Below are 14,130 nucleotides of genomic sequence, written 5' to 3'. Positions count from 1 at the left end.
CAGTTCAATCCTTAATGTTTTTAATGGCTGTCATCCATATACTTCTAAATCCTGGCCCCTTGATTCATTTTCAGCATAGGTAAGAAGGACAAACTTTATTTAAATATTCGAAAGGTTGTTAATTGCTTTAGGTATCCTGTATTAAATGCATTCCTTGAATGACTAAACCGAAGTACAGGACCAACATAGTCATTTCTCCGTACCATATGTAATAGTATGCAGCTTGGGTTAAGAGTGTACAGTTTTGTAAACATCAGCTTTTTAGTTTAGGAATTACTATGCTAATTATTGTCTCTAACTTGATTACCTCCTCCAACCACAAGCTAGTAAGTATTTGTAGGCAGCGATGCACTCAAACGTAAAGTGGTCATGTTCTTGGTGGAAAAAATCTGACTGTAATTGCTACTAGGTTTTGGGCAGAGAAAATTGAGTCTAAAGTGATGTCGGGTATTTTAAACAACTGGAAAACATGTTTAATAGTACAGTTTGTTGTACAGAACCGTCATTTTTATTGCTGTTGCATCACGTTGGAGCTTTCATTGGAAAAAAAAAAAACCACACACTTTCATTTACAATAAATCACAGGCCTCCTTTTCTCTTTCAATAGCAGTACTTACCATCTATCAGTATCTTAAAGCAAAACATCCATGTAGCCTACTTGACTCATGTTTTAACTGTACAAGCAACTGCAGTAAGCCTAATGGGAAACAAATAAGTAAGAAGTGCCTATGAAACTGAGATGGAAGAGAAGATAATTATAGAGGCCTTGACTTGCCCCTATCCCTGAGGCATGTATATGCAACTTAAAAGTAAATTCTCTTGTCTAATCACTAAATAATGTAAAGTATTTAGCTTAAGACAGTACCTGTTTCAGCAGCAGCCAGAACTTCGAGCTGAGTGCGTGGAAGTGCTTACTTCAGTTACTGGAGGAAGTTTAAATACTGCAATTTAGGCATGTATTCCTGTATCAGCTACAGTTAAGTCACAGTAGGGAAAGTGTTGGCATTTGTTCCTGAAAGCCTAAGGCTGCCTTTGGGCTGAGGCTTTAGAACCTGTGACTACTCCTCCTTTTTTCTTAAGCTACAGATTTCCCCCATAACATTAAGTATGCTGAAAGAAAAAGCGTGAAGGACATGCAAAGCCCTTTTTAAAAATTTAAAATCTTTTTGTAGTTAGAAGCAGCAAGTTCTTATATCTAGTGAAATTGATTTCCCCTTCTTATGGGAAGAATTCTAATGCAGCAGCCTTGGTTTTGAAGTCTGTCAACTCTCTTCTCTGTGAACAAGTTCAATTCATACAGTACTTTGAAGAGGAAAAAAACCCTTAAGGCTACAGAATATCTGGATCATAAAAAATATTCTGCATCTTTATAAATACATTAATAAGCCAGTCTTACACAGTTGCTTACTCAATAAATTTATTGCCACTTTTTCCAAAGCTTCATAGAAAATTGTGGAAGTTGTCTTAACTATCAGCTGCACGTTCCTGGGCCCTGAGAAAGCTAGCCTTCTTCTGAGCAACACGGTCTTTCTTCTGGGCGAGGGACATCTTGGGACAGTTCCATCTGCAATGTAAGCACAGTGTATGACACATCCAAGGCAGAAATAAGCAAAGAGGTAGTCAAGAAAGCTGCAGTGCACCAGAACTGTGATGCTAGAACATATTCCCACTTCTGTAACATGCTTTATTTCCTTGTAATTATTTAAGGCTGTAGTTAGGGCACCACAAAAAGGCATGGTTAGGCTGCAGGAGTTTAATTCCTCAAGAGGTAAGCTCAGTACTCTTCTGTGACTCGAGTACAGGCAGTATCAAGCCCAATACAATAGCTGTGCCTTTATTTCTTTTCTCCCAGACCCTTGAGAAAAACAAAATAGTTTAGTCAGCCTGCCCTCTCCTGAAGAGAAGCAGCTTTCCCACTGAAAACACTTAAGACCTGAAGATAGACATTTAAGAGTTCCAGCTATTGAGGCCACGAGCATGCTCCATTTCTGATTTTTTTCTTTTTTTTTAATGTAGTTGAGGGCTCTTAAATTTTAGATTCCTACTGCTAATGTTCACTCCTGACAAAGTTATACAAAATTGCTTACCTGACCTAAAATACATGTGAGTTTTGACACAACTGCAATGTGAATCCCATTACTTGTTTTAACATTAACTAAAATATCTTCAACAGAGGAGTCACATTCATGTTAAAAGAGGATGAGAGTTTTACCTCTTTTTCTTGACTTCTCTCTTGGGTTTCTTTTCATGGACTGGATTATCCCGTATAGCAGCATGGGCTTTTTTATACATTTCTTCCATCTTAAAACAAACAAACAAACAAACAAACAAAAAAAGTTAAATTCTCCATAGTGGTCGAGTTGTAGGATCATATAAAAAATCCAAGATACCTGTACCCGAGCATGCACTAGAAACAAGTTTAATCACAACACAGCTTGTAATTTTGTATGGTTGCCTTTAAAATGCTTTCTTCATACAGAACATCACTGCCACAGCATACTGAAATTCCTACTATCACTGTAATACAATTTAAATACCCAAACCCACAACGCAGACACAAAGCGGAGAAATTAATTTTATCCTTGTTTTACAGTTAGGGAACCAAGGCCATAGAGTAACTACAGACTACTTACAAGTCTCATGAATACAGGCTAGCATCTTGTAGTTGAAATACTTTTTCCTCTGAAGCCTACTTTCAGTGTTACAGCTTCCCTACATTTAAATTAAAAGGCAGTCTAGAAAGTTATTCTACTTCTGCCTAGAATAAAATCCTTCATGTTTCCTTATTAAACCAAAATTACTCCACATAAACTCTGTCATCAGACATGTCATCTTACCACTTTTCAGACCCTACTGTAGTACACATTACAAAGCTGCTTAGTAAGAGGGAAAGAGTAGAAGAGGTTGTGAAGGCAGCTACAGGTTAACAAGTCTTGCAAGAACCCTGACGGTCCCTGCATCATCCCCAAGGATGCCATAACAGAAATACATCAGCAGCAGCTACACCCAAACAGCAGTTTCTGACAGCTCACACAGCAGGTCATTGCACTTGGGCAACTATTCTTCGTAACATGTAAGACAGGAAAATGGAAGCGATCTGTCCGGTTACATAGATCAATAGCAGAAGGTACCAGAGGATCCCCACCCGTCTTCTGCTCTGTCTCAAAGACAACTATGGCTCCATAATGGCACCAATTTTAAGAATACCTTTGCTGGTGGTTAATTAAGACCACTAGACTCCAGCTGTGAAAAGTTTAAAGAATAACCGTCTAGCTAGTGACATAAGTCCTGGACCCACTTCATTGCAATACAAGCTGTAAGTATTGTTTGCTTAGTAAAACAGATGAAGCTGGCATTTACAATACAATGTTACTTATTTTTTAGTAAAGACTAAGTTACAAAAAATTAGCAATAAGTTAAGTTTACAAAAAAACCAAAACCCCACAGCAATAAAGGGATAAAGAATGAAATTGTTTTCCATAGCCTAAAAAGGGGACATGAGAACATTTGTTTCAAGCTTCCGGACCAGCAATTGGGGAAACCAAGCAAAAACATTACAGGCAGCAACACAAGCCATCTGAAAGGAGTTTAACACTTGAAAGAAGTCAAAGCAGCACCTTGGTAATCTTACATATCTCCTACTGTTTTGCACAAAATATTCTTAAAATGTATAGTTCTAAAATAAGCTGCATTACACTCTCCGCAGTGTGACACTAACTTCTACAATAGGGCTAGCTTGGGCTATTCTGTATTCACCTGGGGCCTAGAACTACCTATAAGGTCACACAAACGATGAACAGATGTCACACAGAGCCCATCCTCACAGCTGCACCCACCACAGCTGCAGAAATGACAGGCTGTGGTGCAGGATTAGGAATGAGTGAGTAGAATGTATAGAAACTTCAAGTTAATTTCCGTATCAGAAAAAAGGGGTCTAGCTTAGAATGCAGTCCTGTAAGCTTAACATTCTGCCTATAAATCTAAGCTTCACAGCAGGAAAAAAAGATTTCACTTTCAAAAGATCCACAATATACTACAGAGCCCTTAATGAAGGAAAAAATATTTTCTTTGCATGGATAACATACAACATGAATCACATTATTTTACATACCAAGCTTATTTGCATTGCTAGAGAAGGCCCTATGCAAGACTTATCAGCATCTCTATTAATGCACAAGAGCCAGCCAGATAAATCTTACCCCATCAGGTGTTACGTTGTTCTTTATGTATTGGGAGAACTGTTTTTTGTAAGCATCTTCATCCTCCTCCATCAGGTAACGCATATAATCCGCAACATTTTGGCCCATGATATGCTTGCGGTGAACCTCTGCATTGAATTCTTTGCTTTCCGAGTCATAACCAGGGAAACGCTTGGTACTGTGAAACAGCAGTTACAGTCAGATTAAGACATATTGCCAAATCCTCTATTTCGGAGGCTAGGCTCCACAAAGACACGACTGATACGTCAGATTCTCCTACAGATAACTGAGGGATAGGACCCTCTAAAAATGAAGACAGAAAATTAAGAAATAGAAGTTTTTAAGTTCATCTCAGCTGCCATCAGTCCCGTCTTGAAACAGTGCAGTACATCATATACACGCCATGGACCAACTACAGAGTGTTCAGTCATTGGGAATATCATCACGTAGCAGCCAAGTCAGAAAAACCGGACAATTCGTCAAGAATGACTAGGACAGCATGGGAAAGGGTAGGAAAACACACAAGAGATCTCAGATTCCCCCCCCCCCCAATTGCTAGTAGAAAGAAGCAGTCAGCTAATACCAGTGTTAGATAACACTGCCAAAAATCTTGGTTCAGTCATTCATAGTCTATGACAGGAACGGTCAAAACCTCCATGTGGAAATTTTAAGTGCAGGTGGACTGCTCAGACCTGCTATGGTATGGACAACTGTAGCAAATGTCAGTGGTTTTGTACCCAGGACGTATAGCTTTTCGCAGTGAAAATTAATACATACACACAATTTGCTAAAGACTTAAAACAACAGAACACTACAGGATATTTACTTAAGTGCATTCCATCAATGATGATTTTAAGTAATAGCAACAAGATGGCCTTTAGTTCCTAAAAATTTAATAGCATCTCTTGACAGTTGCAAAATTCCCAGCAGCACTATCAGAATTGCACTTGTGGATTAAAAAACAACCAATGAACCAACCAAAAAAAACCAAAAAAACCCCACCCCAGAACCTAGGCTACATAATCCTTACCAGGTCATAACAAAATTATTTCAACATAAAGTGACAGTACAAGTAGACTGTGACATATAGCAGCATCTCAGGTTAATTCTAAAGGAATTCTTCCAAACAGACTAAATTACCTATGAGGGATGGACAGACCACCGTCCACTGCACCCTTCAGAGCACCAAACACTTTGTTTCCAGTGGTAGTTCTGGCAAGACCTGCATCCAGGTAGCATGTGAAAGCACCAGGCTTTCCATCCACGCTTTCCACATTGTATTCATCACCAGTCACTTCAACTTGGCCTTCGTAGATCTTATCAAGGCCAAATTTATTCAGAAGCTGTGGGGAAAGGAAGGGAGGAAAAAAAAAAGCACTCCTGAAATTCTTCCCATTTATTAACAAAATGAAGAATCACTACCACCATAAAACACAAATTTGCAGTAGAATCTTCATGTTTTTAACAAATTTCTTTACAAAAATTATGCCCCCCATACTAATAACAAAGTTTTTAACAACGACCACCACGGTAAGCATATCTGTTAAGCTTCAACCTTTTATTCCAACAGGTGCACCTGTGAACTTAAGACTTATTCATGAGCTCGTATGGAAAATGGATGGATGCTGTTCACATGTTTTCAAACTCTTAAAGGTACATTTCTTACATTTTAATCCTGACTCCCTCCCTCCACCAAACTTAAGTGCTGAGACTTAAAAGTGGGCTGCTGGAGCTGAAACTGCATGCTGTCATACTTCTGTGATTTGACAGTCACAAGAGGCCGTCAAATCTATATGGTAAAAAGCAACAGTTAATATTTGGAGAAGCCTGCAGAGTCAGGTATCTCTACTAAGACACCGATGAAGACAGTGAGCTTTCTCTTCTGTAAGAAAGCCAGAAAAACAGAGCAGCAGCTTCCGGACAATCAGACAGATACCTACCCTACGTGCCAACAGCAGACCTGTGCAGTACGCTGCTGCGTAATTGGTCAGGCCAACCTTCACGCCATATTTTGGCAGCTCATGGGCATAAGCAGCACAGACAATCATGTCGCCTTCGATTCTGGCGTAGGCAATCTGACAACAAAACAATTGTTAGTGTTCTCACAATAGTTCTGGGCTCTATTTAGTGTTTCTTTGACATCTACTTAAGCTGATAGGAATTCTGGATAGAAATGTCCAGCAAACTGCCAACCTTTGCATGCAAGCTCAATGGGTTGTGGTTTTCACTTTTTTTTTAAGGCATAATTAACTCCTCAAGTACAGACACAAAGAATTCAAATCTGTTATTAGGCCAGAGAAAGCGTTATGTCAGCAACAACTTTTCTTTACCTCTCCACGTACATCAAGAGGCCAGGAAACTGCCTACAAAAGCAACCTTTCAAAGAATCATTACAGACGTGGATGGATTCTGTCCCACTTCCTGCATGTAGTCCTCATATAACCAGTATATAACGCACCTCAGAAAAACACAAAAGCAGCTGATACAGAGTTTGTGATAACATTGTTACTAATCTTAAGGAGTAATTTTATTAATGGGTCTGAGATTTCACAATCTCAGGAGTCTCCTGCAAGACAGCAGTACTGTCAGATATGTTTCTACTGCTCCTTTCACATACAGAGCCTTCTCCTTTTGACTCCCGCACCTCCTTTCTACATCCAAAAGTTGTCCCCTTTTTGCAGGATTCCTACGTACTGGAAAGGCACTATCAGTCAGATGTAAGCACCTGCCACCACTGATTCTTGTTTTGAGTTTCAAAGATAAAATAACCTCGTCAAGGTCATATAGTTTCATCTGAACTGACTGTAAAAACACCACCCTCCACTGTTCTCAACAGATGATTACTCTATGAGGAACGCAACAACAGTTAACTTTCCTAGCCTCTTTTTTTTTTTTGAGCTTAACCACATGTATTTGTGATAGAACAAACATGCCTAAGTCTTTAACTTCAAAATTAATCAAATTTCATTTCATTTTCATTCTGAAAATGAAACAGGAAAGTGAACCACAGCAAGGAACTGCATATGATGCAACACACAACTGCATACTTAATAAGCATAAAAAAAATGCCTACTATTCCTATATACCAGTCTCATCTCACAGGAAAGCCATCATTAAGGCCTACCTGCTTCACATGATCCACATAGCATCATAGAAAAAAAACCTCTCAAAAGAGAAGGCACCTTTAGATACGGTGCAATAGTCAATGCAGGTTGACAGGTCACGTAGTCAGCTGTGTTGTCTTCAGTCAAGCAAAAAGGCCCTCCTTTCAAAGCACTTCAAAGACAGCAGAAAAAAAACCCAGAGACATCTTCCCTCTCCCTAAAATCTTCTACTTATCTCACCGTCATTAAAACAGCACAATCCTGTATTATGAATAATCTTGCTAAAGAATGTTGACACTAGTAAAACTTTATTTTGGATCATGATGACAGTTCATTACTGAAGTTGTGTCAACGTTAAAGATTGTTCTCCTCTAATAAATTATTTTACAATATAAAAACTGCTCAGATCAAGCCTAAAAAACCCCAGCTGCTTCAACCATCCCCCTTTCTCTTCATTTTTCTCTGGTGGGTAAGTAGGAAGCACCACAGACCTTACCTGGCAAATGATGTCTCTGTTGGTAACACGCACAATCATCCTATATTTAGGGGTGTTGTACTTGTTTTTATCTTGTATTACCAAACGTTTACGAGCATAGTAATCGGTTTTTCCCTCTGAAAAACAAGTTATAGTGTAGAAAACAGGTGTGAAAAAAGTAGAAATATTCCCCAATGACATTTAATTATATGTTACAGGGAATTTAACAATACCTCTCCTTCTCCTGAATTTCACTTGGTATCTCTTGAAGTACGCCTTATTCTTGACAACTTTCACAAACCCCTTGAATAAGAAGTATAACTAGACGTTATTAACATATAACCACGTAAGCCAAGACCATGCTAACTAAATTAAACCTGCTCTGAATAAAACCGTGCCGAAATCAGGAATAAAATAACATGTTTACTTATACATTTAGATTAAAAAAGCACCATAAAAATAAAATGGAAAAGAACACCCCACCCAAACCCCAGAATGTCTGTCCTTCCCACAGGAACTAATGCACGCTTCTCCCCGTAACTTCGTATAGCTTCAGGAATTGTATTCGTTAACGGCAGGCCCGTCTGCACGGACCGAAGCGGTAACCGTGGTCACCGCCAGTCACTCAGGCCGGTTACTTCTCCGGCGAGCTCTGCCACGGAGCCGGCCTCTCCTGCAGCCCCCCGCCACCGCCACGGGACGGCCGCTCCCCAGCGCCTGCAACCCCGCGGCGGGAAGGCGGGCGGGCGGCCGCCGGACACCCGCACTCCCCGACCCTCGGGCCGGGCGCCGGCGGCCGCCGGGCCGGGGGGGGCTCTGTCGGGCCCGGCCCGGGGGGGGTGGGGGTCTGTCGGGCCCGGCCCCGCCGCCCGCTCCCTCCCACGCCGTCCCGCCGCCACGCGCCTGCGGCCCGGGCCCGGGCCCGACCCCGACCCAGCCTGCCGCCGCAGCGGGCCGGCAGGCCGCGGCCCAGGGCGGCAGCGCCGAGGGTAGCGGGGCCGGGCCGGGCCGGGCCAGACCAGACCGCGCCGGACCACGCCGGGGCCCCGCCGAGCCGCCCCAAGCCGCCCCGCGGCGCGGCCCCGGCACTGATGGCAGCCATTGCCACGCTGGAGCCGGCCCCGGCCGCGGGCCCATCGGGCTCCATCCGGGCGGGCAGAGCCGCGCGGCGGGCGCAGAGCGGCGGGCAGAGCTCCCCAGCGGCGGGCGGGCGCCGGGGGGCCGGTACTGACCATCGTGCCAGGTACTGTCCGGTCTAGGCCTAGGCCGGGGCCCGCTCCGCACAACGACTGCGCTCCGCAGCAGGGGGGAAAAGGCCGCGCCCACCGCGCAGCCGCAGCTCCTAGCCTGGCCCGCCAGGCGGGGCGCCGCCGCCGGCCCGTCCCCGGCGCCCGCCGTGCTGCCCCCTGCCGGCCCGGCGGACCGCCCGCACGGCGCTTCCCCGCCTGCCTCCCGTGACCGCCCCCGCAGCGCTGGGCGCAGGGAGCCGTGCGGCGGGAAGGGCCAGGGGTCCGGTCCCAAAAACCAGCAGTTACGGCAGTGTTGCGGGGTGGTAATTCCCTCCCTTCTCTAGGGATAATCCTCACGGTTGATTGGACAGCAAATAATTAAAACATTAAGCTAACCAAAACCCAGTCAAAGGCTCTTCCTAAAATAAATTACAGATGCTTGGCATAATGGATATTTGTTGACATACAGCAAAAATATACGCTTGCATATCTCTATATACATATACTAGGACAATCAGGTCAAGCAGCATCATATTTCTTGACCTTGTCAGGGAAAAGCGCACAAAGCCAGCGTCTTTGTTCCCGACACATTTGTCTGGTTATCCTCATTCGCTTTCCTAAAAAAAAAACCCCACCCCACTAATTGTTATACATAGATCAATATTTCAAAAAATTATTAATTTGATATAAATAACCACAAGAGAATGAAAGAAATAATAAATGTTTCTTACATCGGGCAAGTACCAGCACAGTTCCTAGCTTCAGAAATATTTAACCATCTAAGTCTGGATTTTATAAAGTTCAGAATGCTACATGCTTTTCAATTTTTACCTAAAGTAACCGTAGGGGAGCACATTGTCTTAGCTACTCTCTAGCATATCAGCGCATGCTCTCCAGTAAGGCTCTGCTGGCAACCGCTGGGCAATTACTTACTTGGATGAGAAACGCCTCACGGGCAATGGTATCGTGAGCAAGACTCCGTTAGTCTTGTTGCTAAACAAAAAAAAGTAAAATCAATGTCTTGTTCTTCTCTGTAAGAAGACTTTTTGCTCCTAAAATAGGTGACCATCACAAAAATCAGCCCGTTGCCCCATCACGCCTCCACCTGCTTTCTTGCTCGTGGTCACCCCGCAAGGCAGGGAGGCTCCAGCCGAGCTCATTAGCCCCACCCCTGAATCACTTACAAATTCAGGGCAAATCCCTCCTTTCACCTTCAGTGACAATGTTTGGTAAGAGGGTGACTGCTATTCATAGAGGCACTGAAATTGTCGAGGTAAAAGCTAAGATTTTCAATGCTTTAGTAAAATGCTTTTTACCGATATTGCTAATTGACAGGAAAAAAGTGTATTTGCATTTTTTTCGTTGATGCTATTTCTCCATTTCTGTTATACTGGATGTAGTGTTTTTACTCAGGTATGTTCTGGAGAGCCAGCTATCGCGTGGCTCTTGCAGAGCAGTGCCTCGTGTTTGGAAGCTGACGAAAGCGCCCCTGCGAGCAGGGCCCCTCTCCCCGTTTGCCTGCAGAGGACCCACGGCAGCGAGGCCGTTGCCTGTGACCGGACTGACCGGTGTGGTCGCTTGTAGCGACTGTACTTTTTCTGCTCTCGTTTGCAACAGCTGACAGCCTCGTTGAAGCAAAAAAAGTTCTGCTAAGGCCTATCTACAGCCTATTCCCGCTATTGCCACTTACTTGGTTTTTAAGAGTACGTTCTTTGCATGTTTGGCTATAAAGCAGTATGTAGAGTAGTGTGTGTGTCCCGGTAGTGTTAGATTTTTTTTTTTTTTTTAAATTAAGCTTTTATTAGAATCCTTACAAATGGAAACTTCCGTGTGGTTTTGTCTAGGAGCCTCTATTCTTCATTGTAGAAGCACAATGGCAAATGGGCTCATTATTTGACGGGGAGCTGCTCTGGGCGGACAGCCTATCAGCTGTCTGTCTAACCTAATCGCCATCTGTCCGAAACGTGGCTAACGGACGCCTGCACGGAGGGGCCCGTCCAGCCCGCGGCTGTGGGGCGCTCCCGCGGAACGCGCTGGCGTAGGCGCCTTCCAGCGTCCCGATGGAAACCCCTGGGCAGGCACCAACCAGCCGGCTCCTAACGGGGCAGATCCAGCGCCTCCCGTCGAGGCGACGGGGCGGCCGCCTCGCTCCGCCGCGGCGGTGAGCGGCAAGGGCCGGGCTGGGGGAGCCGCGGGGGGCGACGGCACCGAGCCCGCAACCCGCCCGCCGCGACCCGGGGGAGCCGCGGCTCTCCCGCCGGCAGGCCCTGCCCCCAGCTGCCCCAGGCACGGCGGGGCCCGCCACCGGCGGGGCAGGGCCGGCGCAGGGCTCTCCCCGCGGCGGGCCGAGGCCGCGGGCCGGCGCTGTGGGGGCGCGGGGCTGCCCCTCGGCGGCGGCGGCGGCGCGCGGAGTGCGCCTGCGCGCGGCGCGGGCAGGGACGTGGCCCGGCTGCCGGGGCCGGCGGAGCGCGGCGAGCCGCCGGGGGCGGGGGGGAGCTCGGCGGAGGCCGGCGGCGGGCTGCGGGGGACGCCGATGCTCGCACCTCCCTGCCGCGGGCAACGCTTCCAAGGTGAGGCGCGGCCGGGCCCGCGACCCCGCCGCTGAGCGGCCGGGGGCGGTGCGCGGCCGGGCCTAGGCGGGGCGCGGCGACCCCGGCCGTGCCGTCCCGTCCCGACCCGACCCCTCCCGTTGGGCCGCGGCGGGGCCGGGCAGTGGCGGGGCACGGCCGGCCGCCCCCGCCCAGCGCCCGCGGCCTTCCCGCCGCGGTGGAGCGGGGAAGCGGGCGGCGTCGCGCCGCTGCCGGGCAGGGAAAGCCCGCTCCCCTCCGGCCACCCGCGGGGTGGGGGTGACAGGAGGCCGCCGTGCGCGGCCCGGCCGCCGGCCCGGGGGATGCGGGGCCTCCGCGCCTCAGCCCCGCTCCGCGCCTCCTCAGCCCGCGGCGGCTGCCGCGGGGAGGGGAGTGGGTCGCCGGCAACTCGGTGCTGGAAGTGGCCCGCGGTGCCGGCCGTGGGGAGGGGAAGGGCTCTCGCCCTCGGCCCGGGGGAGACTTCAGCGGCTCTGCCTGCAGAGGGTGATTTCTTCCTTGGTTTTATGGAAGGAACGTTACACCGGGCACCTATGGGCCTTTCGTTCTTCGGAGAGAGGTAATTTTCAAATGCTGCTTCGGAGGTCTCCTTTACTGGCACCTCCTGCTGCATCTGCACGAACGGGGTTATATAATAAGGGTAAAAACTCGGTATTAATGTTCTGGCTACTTGCTGTGTACTCCAGCTTTAATTCCTACTGTTGTTTTTCTGTGGTTCCGTATAATTCGTGCTAATTTTCAGCGTTGCTCGTCAGAGCAATTTTATAGCAGATTGAAGTCGGCATACCATTTTGAATTTCCAGCATGAGCTGGCATTAACACTGACTGCATGAAAACAGCGTTTCGTGTCAGCCTGGGACACTTCCCCCCCACACCCCCCCAGAGATCCCATACAAAAGATGTGGAAAGGAGGCAGATTCATACAGAGAAGAACTGGCCATATTCAATATGTTTTACTTATCTCCAAAAGTATTCGTCGGAAAACTCAAAACTTTTTTCCTATTTTTTTTTTTTAAGTTGCTTTACTTCACGTATGTAAAGGAGAAGGTAACTGGATCTTGTTTGGTTTTTTTTCTTCCTCTGGTAGATAGTACTAAAAAGTGTTTTGCATAAAGGTGCCTGTTTATTTCTTTTCCTTTCTTTCAGTGTGCGGTTTCTGCCTTGATCATGATTATACAGCTCTATATTTGCACTTATAAAGATTTAAGGCTTATTTTGAAATGTATAGATACGAATTCTTTTTCAAGTAGGGATTAGGAGAGGAAATAGAGATGGCCGATGAAAAAGAGGGGCATGATCAGGAGGAAACCACTCAGTCTTATGAATCAGCATTGCCTGAATTTGGTAAACTGTGATGAGAGCAGCTGCAGCGATTGTCAGCGAGTGTCCGCCCAGCCCAGCGGTACCTCTGAGAGGAGCAGATGTTCGGAGGAGAAAGCTTCCACAGAACAGCCCTGCTTTCTCCCTGTGTCTCTTCCCACCTCCTGCAGGCTGAGGCTTAGGGGCTTCCTGAGCTGCAGCTTGGTGGCTTGGATTTTTTTGTTTTGGGGTTTGGCTGGTTGTTGTTGTTTTGTTTTGTTTTGTTTTTAATTGCTCTCCATACATTTGTCTTCTGTAGACTTGTTTGATTGTTCTTGAACAAGGAAGCAGGAGATGGTTGGAGAGCGGAATGGTTGAAATGGGGTTCATGGAAAGGAAGAGATGGGAGAAAAGCCTTCGAAGGTCACAAGAAGAGAAAGGGGGGGGAGGCGGTGTGCCTGAACACTTACTGTCAGTTTGTTGTTTGGTTAGGATTGATAATAAATGGATAAGTGATAAAAATTGGAAGAAAAGTCATTTGTCAGTGAATTTTGGAAAGCAAAAATTGTTTACCTTGCTAATTCAAGGTTGTAATATCATGATGTAGGAGGAGGAAAACAGCTAAGTTGGGGTATGCATAGTTAATACTATGTTTACATTTTCTTACTCTTCCTGGTTTGTTTTCTTAACCTATAGAAAAAACAAACACATTTCTAATGCTTAAGGAAGAGACATAGTAGAATTTAATATTTTAGGTGTCATTTTAAGTGTCAAATGCATAGTTTAAAAGAAAATTATTTTCTGGTAAGAGGAACAATAAAGAAAACAAATCCTGACTTCATGACTTTTGCTTTTTCAACCTATACTTGCCTTGATTACGTATTCTTGATTCAGTTTTTTTCCAAGACCCAATTAAAATAGTTATCGTTTAAAAAAAAAAGTGAATAGTAAATACTGTAGGAGTATGTAATATTAAGTTGTTAGATATCTTCTCTGAAGCTCTTGAATATATGTCATTTAGGTTCGTAGGTAGCATGCTGAATTAAAGCCTTGTGTCTTCCATATTTGTAACAACCAACATTATCTGTTGGTAGTTTTTTGATTCCTTTAAATTGGAATACCCTCTTGCTTTCCCTGTAGTCCTGTCTGCTGAAGTGTCTGTAGCTGAAGTGCGTCCTTTCCTTCTCCAGCAAGTGGTGATTGGAATAGATGGGTAGTGGGTTAGTAATAGTGCGGGGC

General features: G+C 45.7%; 2 protein-coding genes across 5 annotated transcripts in view; one reads left to right on the top strand and one right to left on the bottom strand.

Annotated features, from left to right (window-relative positions):
• Window positions 1-1,400: 1,400 nt before the first annotated feature.
• Window positions 1,401-9,092, bottom strand: RPL5 (ribosomal protein L5). The gene is made up of 8 exons (XM_082313622.1): window positions 9,011-9,092; window positions 8,012-8,081; window positions 7,800-7,915; window positions 6,140-6,274; window positions 5,340-5,542; window positions 4,200-4,377; window positions 2,213-2,301; window positions 1,401-1,564 (listed from the first exon to the last, which is right to left on the bottom strand). The coding sequence occupies exons 1-8, from the start codon at window positions 9,011-9,013 to the stop codon at window positions 1,465-1,467; spliced, it is 894 nt and encodes a 297-aa protein (XP_082169748.1). The 5' UTR covers window positions 9,014-9,092; the 3' UTR covers window positions 1,401-1,464.
• A 2,406-nt stretch (window positions 9,093-11,498) lies between these two features.
• The window catches only part of EVI5 (ecotropic viral integration site 5), an 85,410-nt gene continuing 82,778 nt past the window's right edge, over window positions 11,499-14,130 (top strand). For 3 of the 4 annotated variants that reach the window (XM_082312484.1, XM_082312483.1, XM_082312481.1), the window contains exon 1: window positions 11,499-11,577. The gene's annotated coding sequence lies outside the window, so the exon portion shown is untranslated. Of the gene's footprint in view, window positions 11,578-12,111; window positions 12,152-14,130 lie in introns of those variants that run through there. The other variant, XM_082312482.1, reaches the window with a different exon arrangement.

Source organism: Platalea leucorodia, assembly GCF_965183815.1.
Source record: "Platalea leucorodia genome assembly, chromosome: 5".
Lineage (NCBI taxonomy): Eukaryota > Metazoa > Chordata > Aves > Pelecaniformes > Threskiornithidae > Platalea > Platalea leucorodia.
Note: the sequence above shows the minus strand (reverse complement) of the source record. Positions and strands in the feature narration are given on the sequence as shown.